This window comes from Bos javanicus, chromosome 14 (assembly GCF_032452875.1).
Source record: "Bos javanicus breed banteng chromosome 14, ARS-OSU_banteng_1.0, whole genome shotgun sequence".
In the NCBI taxonomy this organism is placed as follows: domain Eukaryota; kingdom Metazoa; phylum Chordata; class Mammalia; order Artiodactyla; family Bovidae; genus Bos; species Bos javanicus.
In genome coordinates, this window is record NC_083881.1 from 65,234,128 (window position 1) to 65,255,283 (window position 21,156).

At 36.2% G+C, this 21,156-nt stretch overlaps 1 protein-coding gene across 35 annotated transcripts in view; it reads right to left on the reverse strand.

Moving 5' to 3' along the window:
- The window catches only part of VPS13B (vacuolar protein sorting 13 homolog B), an 804,527-nt gene that overhangs the window by 653,983 nt on the left and 129,388 nt on the right, over positions 1-21,156 (reverse strand). For 34 of the 35 annotated variants that reach the window (XR_009740672.1, XM_061438325.1, XM_061438316.1 and 31 more), the window contains one exon: positions 1,342-1,523. Coding sequence is in view for 34 of the 35 variants with exons in the window: in XM_061438325.1 (XP_061294309.1) it covers positions 1,342-1,523 (182 nt within the window). In the remaining variant the exon portion in view is untranslated. Of the gene's footprint in view, positions 1-1,341; positions 1,524-8,515; positions 8,604-21,156 lie in introns of those variants that run through there. The other variant, XM_061438350.1, reaches the window with a different exon arrangement.

The window sequence follows — 21,156 nt, forward strand, 5'->3', positions numbered from 1 at the left end:
GTATAGCAAAAACCAACCAAAGATAAAACAATTATAACTATGTTAATATGATAAAAATAGATATAATTCAAAAGACTAAGAAACAGAGTCACTACATTTAATAAAAGCATCAAATCAAAAAGAGAATATAAATATGGATATGTGTATAGGTGTATATACATATAAGAAGATCTGTACACTATCTCAGAGGATTTAGAGAATTCAAAGCCCTTTCATAAGCTAAGAATTTCTAAACAAATGAAACATCAGTCCTATAATCTCTTTATAGAATCCTAAAAATCTGACAAAAAACAACCATAAAACTTTGCATTAGGCAATGGCTATATCAAATGTTAAAAGGCTCTAATTAAACTGTGTCTTTTAAGAATTTATAAAACACTCCCCATAGTAAAGTCTGACCTTAAAACCTTAAAAAGCATTGTATAACAACAAAACCAAATTTATTTTACTAAATAAATAATGTATAAAATAACATCTTAAGCATAACTACACTTAATAAAAATACATCCTTTTATGTTACCAACAAAAGTAACTTTATTTGAGCTGATACAATGTAAAAGAAGCAAGGCTTCTCTAAGTTTTCCTATTTATGTATAAAGTGAGTGATAAGATGAAGATAATACTGGCATCAAAGTAAATTTTTAATTTTCAGTAGTTCATTCAGGGTGTAAGACTCAAGTTTTTCACATAAATAAAATAAATAACTTGCTTACAAATGCTAAAATACTGCAATTAAGAATTTTTTTCCAGCACTCAGTTTGAGTTCCCTGAATCATACAGCAAATGGCCACAGGCTATCTATTTTACATATTGTAATGTAACAACCCAGTGGGGTGGGATGGGGAGGAAGGTGGGAGGGAGGTTCAAGAGGGAGAGGACATATGTATACCTATGATTCATGTTGATGTTTGGCAGAAACCAACACAATTCTGTGAAGCAATTATCTTTCAGTTAAAAAAAAAATAAATTTAAAATAAAATAAAAAAAGGAATTTTATTCCACTCTACCAGCATAATCAAATATATTATATTTATAATTGACTTTAATCATTTCAAATATACACACTGATCCCCTCAAAAGTTGTCCAAGAATTTGAACAAAGACTTGGTAAAAAATAATCCCTTGCAAGTATAAAATATATCTACAAGTTGATAGCAGAGAACAAAAATGAATGACTTAACTCATATCTTGGATTTTCCACAGGAACTATAAATGCCTGCTTTCACAGAAATACACTTCAATTTAAGTTGATCATGCTATACAAATGAATTTGAATGATAAAATATTAGTCACTTCTAATAAGAGTTTTCCATAGACTTGTCAAGAAGACGGTGTTCTTACCTACAGTCTGGAAAACTTCATTCATCAAAGCTTCATTAACTGCTAAAGAGCTGACATTTCCACTATGAGACCAACTTTGATATATTGCTTGAAGCAGAAGTGTCTGAGCTCTTGTAGCTTGAACTGTGAGATTTGGAAGCTCAAAAATGCCTTCAGTTATAGCAATCTGAGATCTTTTGGTCCTGCATAAGAAAACAGAAAGCATAACAAACAATATATTAAGTGATATTTATTAAAAAAAAAAATATGAAATAAAATTGCAAGACAAAAAGGTATCCAGGGACATTATTTTAATTAGAGTTCCATCAACGAGAAATGCAATTCTACTAACTTTATTTCAGAACCTGTAACAATAATAAAAAATACAAGCTAGAATAATGTCCACACACATATTCATACACATATATACTGCTCGAGCATTATACTTTAATCAAGTCAATCATCAAAAATAAAAATAATACTAATACTAATTAATTTACTACTAATTACTAGTAGTAAATCCTTATTCTCTTTTCTTAAATTTACTTTCTGCACAATTTGGAAAGGTTACTTTCCATTCACAGTTATTACAAAATATTGGCTACATTCCTCATGTTGCACAATACATCCTTGAACCTATTTTACATCCCACTGTTTGTGTCTCCCCTTCTCCCCTTGGTACCCACTACTTGGTTCTCTGTATCTGTGTGTCTGCTTCTTTTTTCTTTTTTTTTCTTATTACATTCATTAGTCTGTAGTATTTTTTTTAGATTCCACATATAAATGATATCATACAGTATTTGACTTATTTCAGTTAGCCCAGTATTTTTCAAGTCTATCCACACTGTTGCAAATGGCAAAATTTCATTCTTTTCTACAGCTGAGTAGTATTCCACTGTGTGTATATACACACACCACATCTTCTTTATCCATTCCTCTGTAGATGGACACTTGTTTCTATATCTTGGCAACTGCAAATAATGCTGCTTACGAACACTAGAGTACATTATCTTTTCAAATTAGTGTTTCTATTTTTTTTAAACATTTACCCAGGAGTTGAACTACTGGATCATATGATAGTTCTGTTTTTAGCTTTTTGAGAAATCTCCACACTGTTTTCCACAGCGGCTGCACCAATTTATATTTACTAAACCAAATTCAATAAAATTAAAAGGAATGAAATCATACAGAACATACGTGCAGATTATACTGGAATTAAACTATAAACTAATAAAAGTATCTGTAAAATCCTCAGATATTTAGATATTAAAAACATAAAATACACTGAAGAACAGAGCAAATGAAATTGAGAAAGTCACAGACAACTTTCGCAAAAGTATAAAATGATAGAAAAGGACATTGATATGATTGTCTGAAAAGGATAACCTAAAATATACATAATTGATACGCCTGGAGAAAACAACGAATAGAGAAAAAAAGTGCTATGGGCATGCATTTTAATAAAGTAACATGGAGGGACCAGGACTTTTCCAGAACTCCCCTTCTACAAAATTCCCGAACCTGTCCACTACAGACTAGTAAAAACAACCAGTGTATGGGGGCTACTTAACCGTACGACTATAAAGGGGTTTCAAGCAATACTCTATACTGATGAGACACTGACAGTCTCATGTTAATTGGTTACTTTTACATTTTCCAGGCAGGCTTTTTTTTTTTTCCAACTCTCTGCAGACACTATTCTATTTGTTTTTCGGCTGCGCTGTGCAGCATATGGGATCTTAGTTTCCCAACCAGGTATCAAACCCATGTCCCTTGCATTGAAAGCACAGATTCTTAATCACAAGATCACCAAAGAAGAATGCTTCCTGAAATGCTTCTAATTTCAGTCATCTTTAAAGTCAATGGGCTCCTTTTCTAGCCATTGGTATTGCAGCTAAGAACCATCTTGCTATTAATAATAAACCTAATATCCTTCAAAGTCAAGACTGGATTTTTACTTTGCAGTTCTAGGGTTGTGAAAAAACAAAAGAGCTACAATGCTACTATGACTTTGACTGTTTAGGTCTCATGTTAACCCTAGCTGGTATTCACGCTTCATCGTAAAGCTGTTCTCTAGAAAAATCTATAAAATCAACATATATTTATTAAATGCCCATGTATAGTAGTCAGGCACTACCTACTTAGGAAGTATCCCAGGTGGCACTAGCGGTAAAGAACCCACCTACAATGCAGGAGCCATAAGAGACGCAGGTTTGATCCCTCGGTTGGGAAGATCCCCTGAAGAAGAGCAAGGCAACCCACTCCATTATTCTTCCCTGGAGAATCACACTGACAGAGGAGCCTGTCGAACTACAGTCCATGCAGTCACAAAGACGAGGACATGACTGAGGCAAGTTAGTACTGCTGCTGCTGCTAAGTCACTTCAGTCATGTCCGACTCTGTGCGACCCCACAGATGGCAGCCCACCAGGCTCCCCTGTCCCTTGGATTCTCCAGGCAAGAATGCTGGAGTGGGTTGCCATTTCCTTCTCCAATGCATGAAAGTGAAAAGTGAAAGTGAAGTCGCTCAGTCATGTCCGACTCTTCCTGACCCCATGGACTGCAGCCTTCCAGGCTCCTCCATCCATGGGATTCTCCAGGCAAGAGTACTGGAGTGGGGTGCCATCACCTTCTCCACAAGTTAGTACTAGCCATTTTAAAACATCAATGAACAAAAGAAAGAACAATAAAATAAAATCCTAGTGTCCTCATTTTAATGGGGATAGGAAGCATTTTAAAAATCAAATAATAAACATAAACAACTGATTTAAGGAAGTTAGAAGACAAATGCCCTCAGAAATAGGAAAAGAAGAGCATGGAACAGGAACTACTGAAGAGGAAGCAATTTCATATACAGTGGGTAGTTGTGGCTCAGCTGGTAAAGAATCCGCCTGCAATGCGGGAGACCTGGGTTTGATCCCTGGGTTGGGAAGATCCCCGGAGAAGGGAAAGGCTACCCATTCCAGCATTCTGGCCTGGAGAATTCCACGGACTGCATAGTCCATGCAGTCGCAAAGAGTCGGACATGACTGAGCGACTTTCACACACACAGTGTAGATCTTATTAAAAGGAAAGGTTTAATTCCAAGCAAAACTTAAGCAGACTAGAAGGAAGTAAGTGACAGTTGTGTGGATTTCTGGAGAGTGATTCAGGCAGATGATTCAGGTAGAATCCTAAGGACAGAGGAGCCTATCAGGCTACAGTCCATGGGGTCACGAAGAGTTGACACGACTTAGTGACTACACAATGAAAACAACATAATCATCCCTGCCCAATCTACCACAGAAACTACAGTTAAAATTAATTATGTGCTTTGTCCCTCAGTCATGAGCAACTTTGTAAGCTTAACAGACACAATGTTCTCTGCTAGTAATTGAAGACACAGGGACTATCTTTACACAAAGAATTCAGAATCCAGTTGTGAGACAATAAACCAGTAATTAGAATTTAACAAAACAAATGCTGAGAAACAATGCTGAAAACAAGTTCCTGTGAGATACACTAAAATGGTTGAGGGAAAAGTGCAGTTGTTGTATTTAAGTTGAATCCTGAAGAATAAATAGGAATCATTTTAAGAGAAAAAATTATAAATTCATTAAAGAAAAAAAGATACCTCAATTCAAAAATGGTACAAAGATATAAACAAAAAATGCACAGAATGTAAAAATAGAAATGATCCATAACCATGAAAAGATTCTTGAGCCTAACCAGTAAAAAGGGAAATTCAAATAAAGATAATGTATGACTTTAAGGCTTCCCTGGTGGCTCAGCAGTAAAGAATCTGCCTGCAATGCAGAAGACATGGGTTTGACCCCTTGAGGGGAAGATCCTCTGGAGAAGGAAATGGCAATCCATTTCAGTATTTGTGCCTGGAAAATACCATGGACAGGAGCCTGGTGGGCTACAGTCCATGGGTCACAAAAGACTCAGATACGACTCAGCATCTAACCAACAACAAATGATTCTTTTAACCTATAGGACTAACAAGGCCTCCCAGCCTCTAATTCATCTTTCAGGAATCTATCTGAAAAGAATTTTCCCATGAGTCTGCAATAATATTTACATAATGACAGTGTCAGCAGCTTATTTACAGTAGCCTGCGGGCAGGAATCCCTCAGAAGAAATGGAGTGGCCATCACGGTCAACAAAAGAGTCCGAAATGCAGTACATGGATGCAATCTCAAAAACGACAGAATGATCTCTGTTCGTTTCCAAGGCAAACCATTCAATATCACAGTAATCCAAGTCTATAAACCAACCAGTAATGCTGAAGAAGCTGAAGTTGAACGGTTCTATGAAGACCTACAAGACCTTTTAGAACTAACACCCAAAAAAGATGTCCTTTTCATTATAGGGGACTGGAATGCAAAAGTAGGAAGTCAAGAAACACCTGGAGTAACAGGCAAATTCGGCTTTGGAATACGGAATGAAGCAGGGCAAAGACTAACAGAGTTTTGCCAAGAAAATGCACTGGTCATAACAAACACCCTCTTCCAACAACACAAGAGAAGACTCTACACATGGACATCACCAGATGGCAAACACCGAAATCAGATTGATTATATTCTTTGCAGCCAAAGATGGAGAAGCTCTATACAGTCAGCAAAAAAAAGACCAGGAGCTGACTGTGGCTCAGACCATGAACTCCTTATTGCCAAATTCAGACTTAAATTGAAGAAAGTAGGGAAAACCACTAGACCATTCAGGTATGACCTAAATCAAATCCCTTATGATTATACAGTGGAAGAAAGAAATAGATTGAAGGGCCTAGATCTGATAGATAGAGTGCCTGATGAACTATGGAATGAGGTTCGTGACATTGTACAGGAGACAGGGATCAAGACCATCCCCATGGAAAAGAAATGCAGAAAAGCAAAATGGCTGTCTGGGGAGGCCTTACAAATAGCTGTGAAAAGAAGAGAAGCGAAAAGCAAAGGAGAAAAGGAAAGATATAAGCATTTGAATGCAGAGTTCCAAAGAATAGCAAGAAGAGATAAGAAAGCCTTCTTCAGCGATCAATGCAAAGAAACAGAGGAAAACAACAGAATGGGAAAGACTAGGGATCTCTTCAAGAAAATCAGAGATACCAAAGGAACATTTCATGCAAAGATGAGCTCGATAAAGGACAGAAATGGTATGGACCTAACAGAGGCAGAAGATATTAAGAAGAGGTGGCAAGAATACACAGAAGAACTGTACAAAAAAGATCTTCACGACCCAGATAATCACGATGGTGTGATCACCGACCTAGAGCCAGACATCCTGGAATGTGAAGTCTAGAGCCAGACATCCTGGAATGTGAAGTAAAATGGGCCTTAGAAAGCATCACTACAAACAAAGCTAGTGGAGGTGATGGAATTCCAGTTGAGCTATTCCAAATCCTGAAAGATGATGCTGTGAAAGTGCTGCACTCAATATGCCAGCAAATTTGGAAAACTCAGCAGTGGCCACAGGACTGGAAAAGGTCAGTTTTCATTCCAATCCCAAAGAAAGGCAATGCCAAAGAATGCTCAAACTACTGCACAACAGCACTCATCTCACACGCTAGTAAAGTAATGCTCAAAATTCTCCAAGCCAGGCTTCAGCAATATGTGAACGGTGAACTTCCAGATGTTCAAGCTGGTTTTAGAAAAGGCAGAGGAACCAGAGATCAAATTGCCAACATCCACTGGATCATGGAAAAAGCAAGAGAGTTCCAGAAAACCATCTATTTCTGATTTATTGACTATGCCAAAGCCTTTGACTGTGTGGATCACAATAAACTGTGGAAAATTCTGAAAGAGATGGGAATACCAGACCACCTGATCTGCCTCTTGAGAAATCTGTATGCAGGTCAGGAAGCAACAGTTAGAACTGGACATGGAGCAACAGACTGGTTCCAAATAGGAAAAGGAGTATGTCAAGGCTGTATATTGTCACCCTGCTTATTTAACTTCTATGCAGAGTACATCATGAGAAATGCTGGGCTGGATGAGCAAAAGCTGGAATCAAGATTGCCGGGAGAAATATCAATAACCTCAGATATGCAGATGACACCACCCTTATGGCAGAAAGTGAAGAGGAACTAAAAAGCCTCTTGATGAAAGTGAAAGTGGAGAGTGAAAAAGTTGGCTTTAAGCTCAACATTCAAAAAACGAAGATCATGGCATCTGGTCCCACCACTTCATGGGAAATAGATGGGGAAACTGTGGAAACAGTGTCAGACTTTATTTTTCTGGGCTCCAAAATCACTACAGATGGTGACTGCAGCCATGAAATTAAAAGACGCTTACTCCTTGGAAGGAAAGTTATGACCAACCTAGATAGCATATTCAAAAGCAGAGACATTACTTTGCCAACAAAGGTTCGTCTAGTCAAGGCTATGGTTTTTCCTGTGGTCATGTATGGATGTGAGAGTTGGACTGTGAAGAAGGCTGAGCGCCGAAGAATTGATGCTTTTGAACTGTGCTGTTGGAGAACTCTTGAGAGTCCCCTGGACTGCAAGGAGATCCAACCAGTCCATTCTGAAGATCAGCCCTGGGATTTCTTTGCAAGGAATGATGCTAAAGCTGAAAGTCCAGTACTTTGGCCACCTCACGCGAAGAGCTGACTCATTGGAAAAGACTCTGATGCTGGGAGGGATTGGGGGCAGGAGGACAAGGGGACGACAGAGGATGAGATGGCTGGATGGCATCACTGACTCGATGGACGTGAGTCTGAGTGAACTCCAGGAGTTGGTGATGGACAGGAAGGCCTCGCGTGCTGCAATTCATGGGGTCGCAAAGAGTCAGACACGACTGAGTGACTGATCTCATCTGATCTGATTAGGGAAATGAAAATCAATACCACACAGAGGGACTTCCTGGAGGTCCAGTGGTTTAGCAGTTTTATTGCAGGGAGTACGGGTTTAATACTCAGTCAGGGAACTGAGATCCTACATGCCACACATCGAGAAGACAAAGAAAACAAAACACAAAGAGATACCACTTCATACCCACTAGGTTGGACATAAAAGGAGAAGGAAAACAACAACAACAACAACAACAACAAAATAACAAGTGTAGGCAAGGATGGGGAGGAATTAGAGCTCTCAGACTTTGAAGTGGATGTATACAATAGTACAACCACTGTGTATAACACTTGACAGTTTATCAAAAATGTAAAAACAGCAACTGTATTGTCAGGTATGTAGCCAACAGAATTGAAAACCTGTTTACCTTAGAGTTCATACATGCATGTTCACAGCAGCATTATTATTACCCAAGAAGTAGGCTTCTCTGGTGCCTCAGACAGTAAAGAGTCTGCCTGCAACACAGGAGACCTAAGTTTAATCCCTGGATTGGGAAGATCCCCTGAGAAAGGCATGGCAATTCATTACAGTATTCTTGCCTGGAGAGTCCCCACGGACAGAGGAGCCTGGCTGGCTATAGTCCATGGGGTCGCAAAGAGGTGGACATGACTGACTGACTAGGCACAGCACAAGAAGTGGAAAAGATGCAAAGCTACAATTGATAAATAAACAAAATATCCCTATACAGTAGTAGTATTTGGCCATAAAAAGTAATGAAGTACTGATACATGCCCAACATGGAGAAACCTTGAAAACATGGTAAGTAAAAGAAAACCTCAGTCATTCAGTCATGTCCAACTCTTTACAACCCCATGGACTGTAGCTTGCCAGGCTCCTGTCAATGGAATTTTTCGGGCAAGAATACTGGAATCAGTTGCCATTTCCTTCTCCAAGGGAGCTTACCTACCCAGGATGGAACCTGCATCTCTGGCATCTCCTATATTGGCAGACAGATTCTTTACCACTAGTGCCACTGACAGAAAATGCCACATGTCATATGTGGCAGTCTCTATCCAGAATCAGAGAGTCAGGATTTCTTTGTTAGAGTTGTGAAAATGCCCTGGAGTTAGATGGTGATGCTGACTGCACAACAATGTGAATATACTAAAAATCAGTGAATCAAACAGTTTAAAATAATTAAAATAGTAAATTTATATTATGTGAATTTTATCTCAATTTAAATTAAAAAACTCCCTGAAGTATTTGTCTCCATTAGCATGTCATATAATTTAAATAAACAGCTGAACATTAAGACATCTACATAGCCCTGTCCATACAACTCTCAAATACATAATAGTAATATGTGGCTCTACTTGGATTTGGCGTTCACTCGACAAACCTGGTCACATTTTGCCAAAAAATCAAAGGACTGTAATAAATAGACAGAGACAGATATGTTCTGAAGGGTTTGGCAGTCCAGTGGTTAAGGCTCCACACTTCCATTGCAAGGGCAGAAGGTTCAGTCCCTGGTCAGGGAACTAGATTCCACATGCCATGTGGTGGGGCCAAAAAGTTTTCAAAAAATTTAATAAATTTTAAAATGTACCAAATAAAACATTTCTTAAACCACGCAAGCAACATAATAGAGATAATATTAATAATACTAATTTGATAATATTAATATTAATAATTATTAATATTAATAACATTAATTATTAATATTAATAGCAATCAAATGAGGGAGAAGAAAAAATAGTATCTAATTCATACATTTATATTTATTCTTACTGGTTTCTTTAGGTTTTCTAACATTGTGCCCATTATTTAAGTCATTTTCTTTTCTATTATTGCGGGTATAACAGTTGAGTGGTGGTTCTCTCTCTACTATGTTCTCAAATTTCTGTTCAAAATTCTTGAACAAAAAAACAAAAACACAACAGTTTACCAGTAATGATACTAAGTAAACAGAACACACATTTGGAAACCTACAATATAAATATGTATAATTAGCTTAATAATATCTATCTTTAGCCAGATATTCTGTGGTATTCAGGAAGTCCTATGGTGTAGCCAGAGCCATGTTCTTATAACTCTAGCAATAATTATTTATAAGGCAAAATTACAGTCAGGATTCTTTTTACAAGTGGGCCTTTACCATTTCATAAAAAATTCAGCTACTGTATATGGTAGTCTAACTTGCAAGCCATCATATGTCACATAAAATGATTCCCAAAAGGATAACACAGATTTGAATAAAAACTTAAACATATGCAAATTCAAAAAGATTAATTTATTCTATATTTTAATACTGCCCAAGGGTAGAAGGTAACGCTCTCCTTCAGGTTCAACTTAATTCAACATCAAAGGAAAGAATTTATACTTTGTACAAAAGCCAAAATTCAATAACAAACAAGTAAATTATAGCATACACGTAGGGAATGTTTTGTGATTTATTTTCCAGCTGTAACTGACTACAAATAAAATTACATTTTATTATATTTCTGCTAAATACTCCAGTATCATCTGAACTAAAACCATTTATAAATGATTTGGCAGATGGTAGAATATAGGATGTACCTGTTAGTGTAACAGTATCAATGAAGAGGGTTTTTTCTCTTTTATTTTTTTCAACTTTGAGATATTTCTAACAGGTTAATATAGAAAATAGGAAATATCCATGGATCCATTTCAACAAACACAATTCAGCAAACCATACCATTATACTGTATTTGCTTCAATTATTTTTTTAAAGAGATCAATAGATTTTATATAACTTTAAGCTATTTTGGGAGCTCATTAAAATGTCAATGAAAATGAACAATAAAAGTATAATCTTCCTTGTGATTTATACCACTACAAATTTATTTAAACTTTGCTTAAAACAAAACAGCTCAATAAAAGTTATACTAAAATTACCTAACAACTTCTGGATTTACTTCATATTTTTGAAATATCACTAAACCTACATTTTAACAGTTAAGTTCGTGAAAATAAAATAATTTATTTAACAAATGCCTATTTCACATATCCAGAAGTCCAAGTTAGAACATATGTTCATTTTACAGAATAGGTTTAAAAACTATCAATTCAAACATTACTCTCTAGGGAAAAATAAATCCTAATGTAACTAGTGGGATAAACAATTCATTAGAACTCAACTTGGACAAACTCCAGGACAAATTTAAGGAAAAAGAAACAGGTAGGTCTTGATTGTGCAGTAGCAAAGACTGAAAATGAATATGCCCTAATTAACAAACACTTTAAAAGATTCTGTCTGTATCATTTGCAGACAAATTACAATACAGAGCTGATAAAATTTTTGGACCAATCTGACATTTCTGTAAAGAAAATTCTTTCTCCAAAATTTTAAATAAAAAACATGGAAGTGGCTTTAAATACTCATGCAAAGGAATTAAACAATCCATTCACATTCATAGCAATACTATAAAATTTTTGCCATACGTACACTTCAGGACAATCATCCATTCTTTTAAAATCAACACACCTCACGCAATTGCAAGAATATCCTCAGCAACAGCTGGATCTAAAGATTTATACAGAGTCCCCAAATGCAAGGTCTGAACCTACAAATTGGTTCCAAAAATGTATTTTTGTTATTACTCATATCCTGTACAGTAAAATAAGATTAGATCACTTTTTCCAAAATAAAATGAGTACAAAACTCACTAATTCAACTGAGAAATGAAAGCAGTTTAAAAAGCTTAGAAATTTGTATTTCATTCTGCACACAATGACTCTTTAACTTACACACTATATCAACACTCATGGATGAGAAAAAACTTCTTTACCTAAATGGTAGGTAAAATGAAAGGTTAAAGTCCCTCTTTCCTCCTCCTTCCCACTCCACTCCCCACAATAACCACTTTTTATGAATTCAGCAAACAGATCTACATGCCTCTATCTCTTTATGATTCATAGACATATTTATAATTTTAATGAAGATATACATATATATATATGTGTTATATATACATATATATATATATCAGCCTGCTTTTTATGACTAAGCAACGTATCTCAGCGATCAAGATTTTTCTACATAACTACATACTCTTCCACATTGGTCTTTTTAATGCATACTTGACATTCTGTTGTTTGAATCAAGATTTACATTCACTAGCCAGTATATCACTTTATCAATATTCCTACAATATTAACTGCTATATTTATTTAATTACCACCATTTGACCATTTCACATACCTGCAAAATACAAATTATATTCTACTGAGATATGAGAACATTTTATCATTTTCCAAATTTTTGAAATATTTGGAACTTAAATATTAGATGACATATGGACAGAGAAAATGAGAAATAAAAGTTGTCCATCACTAAAATTAAAATTTAATGAATGTCTTATTGTAACATATAAAGTTCAAAATCTTACAATGAACTATAGGTGGTAGCAAACCAACAAAATACAAGAGAGCAAAATGTTGTTTCTTCAATAATCTCATCATCTCTCACACAAGTTAATTCAATATAGACAGGTCACGTACTTAAGCAAAAATGTTTACTTACAAAAAAAAAGAAGTGTGTTCATGCAATATATCTTATATACGTAATTAAAAACTTTCAAATATTATTTTGAGAATTCTGATAAGAAAAAAATCACTAAAATTTTAGTTTAATTTCAGTAATTAAAGTCATTGGTTTTTGCTCTGGCCAAGAGCACATTTTACATATATTATGTAAGCACAAAGAATACAAATTTGGTCATCAGAAAAAAGCATACAAACTAAAATCTTGATCAAAAAATCAAAAACCACTAAAATGGCTGAAGAAATTAGCAACTGCATGTCAATAAGTATTTACTTATATTTTCCATAGTTTCAAGGTTTTGAAGATTAATGACCTCCATAGAAAAAGAGACAGTCCTTACTGAACTTAATGTAAAAAGGGAAAATGCTATTAAATAATCACCCAAAAAAGAAAAGTGTAAAAATCACTCCTATGAAAAGTACAATGCAAAGCAGGAAAAATAATCTGTTAAAAAATATAATAGGGGGATATGATCCAGAGAAAAGATCAATTGAGTCAGTATCTGAGGAGTGAGTAAAAATTATTTAGGCCACTGACTACTGAGACAGTACGGTGAAAGACTTGGCTTTTAAAAAAAAAAGACACTGAAAAAGTCAAGAAGTTGGGAAGGGATAGAGAGGAAGATATTCAGATGAATCCAGACAGTTAAGAAGGGGCCAGACATAGAGGATATCACTGAAAGTTTTAAATGTTCTAATCTTTACAATAAAAGCTATGAGAAGTAAAGTGTTTCAGGCAGGAAAACAATATAAATAGAACTTTCTTCCAAAAACAAATTACACAAATTTGGCTTCAGATGTATGTATTAGCTGGTAACCGAGAGTGAGTGAAGGTCACTCAGTTGTGTCCGACTCTTTGTGACCTCATGGACTATAGCCTGCTGGGCTCCTCTGTCCATGGAATTCTCCAAGCAAGAATACTAGAGTGGGTTGTCATTTCCTTCTCTAGGGGATCTTACCAACGCAGGGATTGAACCCAGGTCTCCTGCACTGCAGGTAGATTCTTTACCATCCAAGCCACCAAGGACTTAGAACTCCTCTCTAAATACTTAGAGAATCAAGAAAGAAAATACAAAGACCTGTATCTTACTCATATTGGGACTCGAAGGCCTACAACACAACAGTTCGCACTTGACAGGTATCAAAAAAATATTTTTAGAGCAACTGAACGGGCCTTCCCTGGTGGTCCAGTGGCAAAGGCTCTGCACGCTCACTGTGGCAGGCCTAGGTTCCAGCCCTGGTTGAGGAACTAGCCACACATGCTGCAACTGAGACTCATTACAGCCATATAAGTAAAAAATTAAAAAAAAAAAAAAAAACAGCTGAAACTTAAAAAGCGCTGAGTAGTAACAGATTCATCTAGGAAACTGGAAATATTTTTACAGTTATAAATTATAATGAATACAATCAAAGCCATTATCAAAAACTCATTATTACCAACTACTATTAATGGCTCTATCACCAACACTAAACTAGACCTAGAACTAAACATCTAGAATAAGTGCATTTCTAGATATGGCAAAATTCATCTCTCTCAATCCACTGCATCATCTTTCCTAATCATCTGTTTCCATATCTATAACAGTCAGTCAGTTCAGTCGCTCAGTCGTGTCCAACTCTTTGCAACCCCATGAATCCCAGCACGCCAGGCCTCCCTGTCCATCACCAACTCCCGGAGTTCACTCAGACTCATGTCCATCGAGTCAGTGATGCCATCCAGCCATCTCATCCTCTGTTGTCCCCTTCTCCTCCTGCCCCTGATCCCTCCCAGCATTAGGGTCTTTTCCAACGAGTCAACTCTTCGCATGAGGTGGCCAAAGTATTGGAGTGCCAGCCTCAGGACCAGTCCTTCCAATGAATACCCAGGACGGACCTCCTTTAGGATGGACTGGTTGGATAGCCTTGCAGTCCAAGGGACTCTCAAGAGTCTACTCCAACACCACAATTCAAAAGCATCAATTCTTCGGCGCTCAGCTTTTTTCACCGTCCAACTCTCACATCCATACATGACTACTGGAAAAACCAGAGCCTTCACTAGACGGACCTTTGTTGGCAAGGTAATATCTTTGCTTTTTAATATGCTATCTAGGTTGGTCGTAACTTTCCTTCCAAGGAGTAAGCGTCTTTTAATTTCATGGCTGCAATCACCATCTGCAGTGATTTTGGAGCCCAAAAAAATAAAGTCTGACACTGTGTCCACTGATTCCCCATCTATTTCCCATCTTAGTTTTCTGAAAAAGAGGTTATTAAAAGAGGTAAAAATAACTGACTTGTTTATTTCAAATGTCGGTTGTGAGGTTCAAAGAAATCACTGTATGCAGTGGAATTAAGTCAAAATGTTATACAAGAGTATTATGATGCTGTTCTTAGAGATTTTCTTCTATGACAAACTATGCACTGTATGATCTTTTGAACACAGGGACCTCCAATGACTATTTGTTCCTATACTTGAAGTTAGTGCTCTTGCCTGGAAAATCCCATGGGCGGAGGAGCCTGGTGGGCTGCAGTCCATGGGGTCGCTGAGGGCTGGACATGACTGAGCGACTTCACTTTCACTTTTCACTTTCATGCATTGGAGAAGGAAATGGCAACCCATTCCAGTGTTCTTGCCTGGAGAATCCAAGGAAGGGGGAGCCTGGTGGGCTGCCATCTATGGGGTCCCACAGAGTCAGACACGACTGAAGCAACTTGGCAGCAGCAGCAGCAGCAGCAGTGTATTAAAAAAGATTAAATCACCAAACACAAAAAAGTAATTTAGGGGCAATTACTAAAAAAAAAATAAATAAGAAAAACCTTTAGACTAAATGTAGTGCTTTCTAACCATGATATTTCTCTTTTATTAAGGACACTGTATGCTAACAAATTAAAAGACGCTTACTCCTTGGAAGGAAAGTTATGACCAACCTAGATAGCGTATTCAAAAGCAGAGACATTACTTTGCCAACAAAGGTCCGTCTAGTCAAGGCTATGGTTTTTCCGGTGGTCATGTATGGATGTAAGAGTTGGACTGTGAAGAAAGCTGAACGCCAAAGAATTGATGCTTTTGAATTGTGGTGTTGGAGAAGACTCTTGAGAGTCCCTTGGACTACAAGGAGATCCAACCAGTCCATTCTGAAGGAAAGCAACCCTGGGATTTCTTTGGAAGGAATGATGCTAAAGCTGAAAGTCCAGTACTTTGACCACCTCATGAGAAGAGTTGATTCACTGGAAAAGACTCTGATGCTGGGAAGGGTTGGGGGCAGGAGGAGAAGGGGACAACAGAGGATGAGATGGCTGGATGGCATCACCTACTTGATGGACGTGAGTCTGAGTGAACTCCGGGAGTTGGTGATGGACAGGGAGACCTGGCGTGCTGCGATTCATAGGGTCGCAAAGAGTCAGACATGACTGAGCAACTGAACTGAACTGAATTGAATCTTTTATACCTACAATTTGGCAAAGTGTTGAAAGTAACCAAACTAAAACCCAAATCAAGATAAACAAAGATTTTACAAGTTAGTATTTGTACTAGAAGGTGAAGTGTTAGTTTCTCAGTCATGTCCGACTCTTTGCAACCCCATGGACTGTAGCCTGCACCTGGCTCCTCTGTCCATGGGATTGTCCAGGCAATAATACTGGAGTAGGTTGCCACTTCCTTCTCAAGGGGATCTTCCAGACCCAGGGATTGAACCCAGGTCTCCCACACTGCAGATTCTTTACCATCTGAGCCACCAGAGAAGCCCCTAGTAACTGTACTAAGAAAGATACAAAGAAAACATCAGATGAAAACATGCTCAGAATCAATTATATTAACTGTTAAATTTAAGATTCTGGACTATTATCCATATAAAGCCAATTGAGACATTATTTAAAAATTTAAAACATGTTATTTAAAAATCATTCAATCAAGACAAATTTACAGATGAATTAATGACATATTTAGGAGGAAAACATCTTTAATCAAAATAAAGCCTAGATTCACTTCTATTATTTTTCAACACTCCAAAAGAAATAAAAATAAAGATAAACTTATATGGATTTATATAGTATCACTATTCTTTCTGATATGAACAAACTTACTTCAAATGCAATTTAGGTAAAAATTTCAACTTGAAATATAAGGCTGTAAATACATTCATCTAATTAAGTCAAATATGCAGAACAACAGTCAAACAATTTTTTTAATTGAAGTTAATCTTTTTTCAGAGTTAAACTACTATGCTTATTGTCACAAAATACATTAGAGTCCCATGATATCTCACATTAAAATCACATTTCTCTTTTCCTATTTTTATTACTCTTTGTAACTATCTTTTTAAAACATAAACCTAAACAAAAAATGCTCAATGAAATCAAATGGAGATACATGAAAGTGTGTATATAAAACCTAGCTACAAAATCCTTTATTATGTAACTGAAAATGCTATTTGCCTCAGTCTCTGGCAGCCTTTTGAGCTAGAGAAACCCAGGAGCCCTGGTGAAGAGAACCAGTCACCTGACAGGTTTGAGTGAAGGATGGACAGCAGAGCAAGAAACAGTGGGCTGCAAGCTAACAAGCTGCCAGCCAGTCTCCCCTACAAGAAGGGAATCTATAAACAGGCCACACCTTTACTATGAGCTAGCTGCCCCCCATCAAAAGCTGACACACTCCAGGGGGAAGAAAAAGGGACTGAACAGAAGAGAGATTTTGGAAGAGGTGATAGAAAGGTTCCATAACTTGATTTTGCTGGTGGCTACATGACTACAGGTATCTGTAGAAAATCACTAAATTGTTGTCATATAAATGTTGAACTTTGTTGCATTTAAATTATAGTCTAATTTTAAAATGAAAATGTTACTGAAAATACTGGTATAATTCATATTATAAACCATTAAAGAGAAGTTTATAAATCACATTCTACATAGCTCTAAAAAAGCTATGAAAGCTTGCTATGGTTACACAGTATTTTTTGGTGTAACCAGACCCCTAAGTATTTCTGTAATTTTTTAAGTTATGGGAAGTTTATGAGAATAAAACAAGAATACTTTGAGAAATAAATTATTAAAAATTAAGCATTCACCAAACATTATTCTTCCCAAAATGAGTTACAAGAAAATCATGAAACTTAAAAAAAAAAGACTAATATCTAAAGAGAGAAACGCTAAGAGTACTCATACCTGAATGCTTGCATTTATCAGTCAATAAAAACTGAAGATATTAAAGAATGATACATTTGACTTACATTTCTCTTTAGATGCTAGACTCTAAAAGAATATTGCTTTAGAATATCACAGCTTCACTTATTAAAAAAATTAAAGATGAACAAAAAAGGAAACTGAGTTTAGGTAGTTTGCCTGCCTTCTCTTCCTTAAACATTAATGAGACTAAACACACCTGTTTTTTCTCCATCCTCTTCAAAAGACAACTGATTTTTAAATACTTATAAAATTAATTAAATTCTAGTTTGGCTCATTTTAATTAGCATTTATTGAAAGTCAACTATATGTTCTTGGGGTGGGTATAAATGTAGATGTGAAAAGCAAAACCAGTCAAGATGCAAAAATGATATATAATGACAAGACCAGGCATTTTCAAAGTGAGTTAACTTACCTATATCTAGTAAAAAAAAAAAAGAAAAAAAAAGGGGGCGGGGCGGGGGGGAAGCCCAAGAATACTAGAGTGGGTAGCCTATCCCTTCTCCAGCAGATCTTCCTGACCCAGGAATCAAACCAGGGTCTCTTTACCAACTGAGCTATCAGAGAAGCCCCAATTAAAAAAAAAAAAGGAAAGAAAATGACCCACTACCAGCTATTCATCTCCCTGAGACTGACAAGTCTGGTACAGATTAAATTCTATATTTGTGAGTTTTAATACTAATAATCACAGAGCAAGAAGGAGTCCAAAACCACCCCCACCTTTATAATTTCCCAAAAATTATGGCAAAGGTTAATGTCTATTTAAGATCGAAGAAAAGGCTAATGACACAAAGGACACTCTTAGAACATCACAGTTAACAGCAGCAATTGTAACAAGGCTGTGAAACTCCTCATCCAATTCTGGAATTTAAATATCTCTGGATAATAGCAAGGATAGTTATTTGTAAGTCTGACTACATTTTACTCAGGTAAAGAAAGTCACACAGAGATGTAGAATAAGAGATAAGTTAGTTGCTAACACATGCTGTGTGTCAAGGATAATCTTTAAAAACATTATGGTAAGGAAAGAAAGAAAGAAAGTGAAGTCGCTCAGTAATGTCCGACTCTTTGGGACCCCGTGGACTATAGCCCACCAGGCTCCTCCATCCTTGGGATTCTCCAGCTAAGAGTACTGGAGTGGGTTGCCATTTCCTTCTCCAGGGGATCCTCCCAACCCAGGGATCAAATCCAGGTCTCCCACATTGCAGGCAGACGCTTTACTGTCTGAGCCACAGACAGTCAGGCTCCTCCATCCCTGGGATTCTCCAGGCAAGAGTGCTGGGAGTGGGTTGCCATTGTCTTCTCCAGAGGATCCTCCCGACCCAGGGATTGAACCCGGGTCTCCCGCACTGCAGGCAGACGCAAGCCTGGAGAATCCCATGGACGGAGGAGCCTGATAGGGTTAGTCTATGGGGTCGCGAAGAGTGGGACACGACTGAGGGACTTCACTTTCACTTTATGGTAAGTAAAAGCAGCCAGAAATAGGATACCATATTTTGTATGATTTATTTACATGCCAGTAAAGATAAATATATGGAGAAAGAAAGTAGATTAGTGATTACCTAGGGTTGGAGATGGGGATTAAATGTAAATGGATGTAAGGGATCTTACTGGAGGGATGAAAATGTTCTAAAACTGACTTATGTTAACAGCTGCAGCACTCAGTAAAGTTACTAAAATCACTGAATTGTACACTGAAAAAGGGTGAATTTTATGCTGTATGAAGTATACCTCAATAAAGTTTTATTTTATTTTATTTATAAATTAAATACAAGCTTGCAAAGTTATTTCCATAAAAGGAGGTTTAAGGACGCAATCTTAACACCAACTTGCAATACACTAATCACTGGTGGACGGAACTGCTAACTTGGGGCCTGGATTCAAACAGACCTAAAACTGAATTCTAGCTTCACTATTTATATGTATAATCATTAAGAAACTAAGGCAAAGATATGTATAAAATGTGTACAGTAGTATCTATCTCAGGTTACATGAAGATTAAAGAGACAGTGCATATAAGACTCAGCACTACTCCTAGCACACATATGCTATTATTAAGTCTGTGTTACTAAAGTTCTCTCACAAATTTCTCACAGACACATAAGTTGAAAAATAACTCCATACATGAATTTTTCAAATACAACTTACATGCAAATTAGAAATACAAGTACTTCCCAATGAATATAGAAAGCAACTGTTAGCATGAGCTGTGATGATGAAGTAGTGATATTCTGAAAATCCTGCAGAAAAAATTAACCTCAGTAATTTGTAGTCAAAGAATGTATCTTCACATGAACATATTTATTTTAATACTTTATAATAAAAAAATCTTTTAATTAGAAAGACTTTACAGATTACTGAGGTATATTTACACTAAACATTATAATGTAGAAAAGTGGAATTAAGAGTACAAAGCAAGAATGTAATTAAGTATCTGTACTTATAAATAGGTCTTAAAAGCCTTAACATAAACTAATCTCCATAAATATTAGAGATTATATACATGTTAAAATAACTGCTGAGAAATCAAATTTTTAGAAAAGCTAACACTAAGTTCATAATTATCAAATATACTCTACAAATCGTTCAATAATAACTGAAGAATGTTTTCAAAAGCTGGAAAATGGAAAAACAATAGATTCAGTTTATTAATTCAATTATTCTTCATTTATCTGTAGGAGCCTATATTTCAGTTCCAGTCACCATTTGCTTTACTACTAATTAGATGGTTTTCATTTCAAACATAATCATATATAAAATTAAACAGAAAAATACTGAATAATTTTAAAATATTATGCATCTCCTTCTAAGGCCCAAAACAGCAAAAAGGACAATTTTATAACTAGATTTTAGTTATATAAAATATACATATATATAAAAGACAACATAAACTGCCTCTTAAAGCAGTTTTTCTCTCCTTAAGATTCCTTTAACATATTGTGTTAAGTATTTTGTCTATTTTGTGTATTAGTGCATCTCTAGCCAGGCCCCTGCAATGCATACGGCACACAATGGGCATTCATCACTTATCTGTGGGATAGATCTGAATGAATAAATAAAAAACAACCTTTGCACAAAGGCAGACAAACACAGTGAAAAACCTCATTGGTATTTTTAAAAACTTGTAACAGACTGGGGAATACTGTTCAAAAACTGAGGAAAACATGCATCCTGTCTAATCTAGTCAGCCTTCCCTGCTTTAATCAACTCAATAAAGACAAAAAAAAAAAAATTAAGCATTTTTTAAAAGTTCGTAGAAGACAAAAACAGTATGAGCAAGATAAAAAGATTCTAAGAAATATGCAAAGAAATGCTTGATTTATAATAAAAAGATGACTGAATTAACAAAAC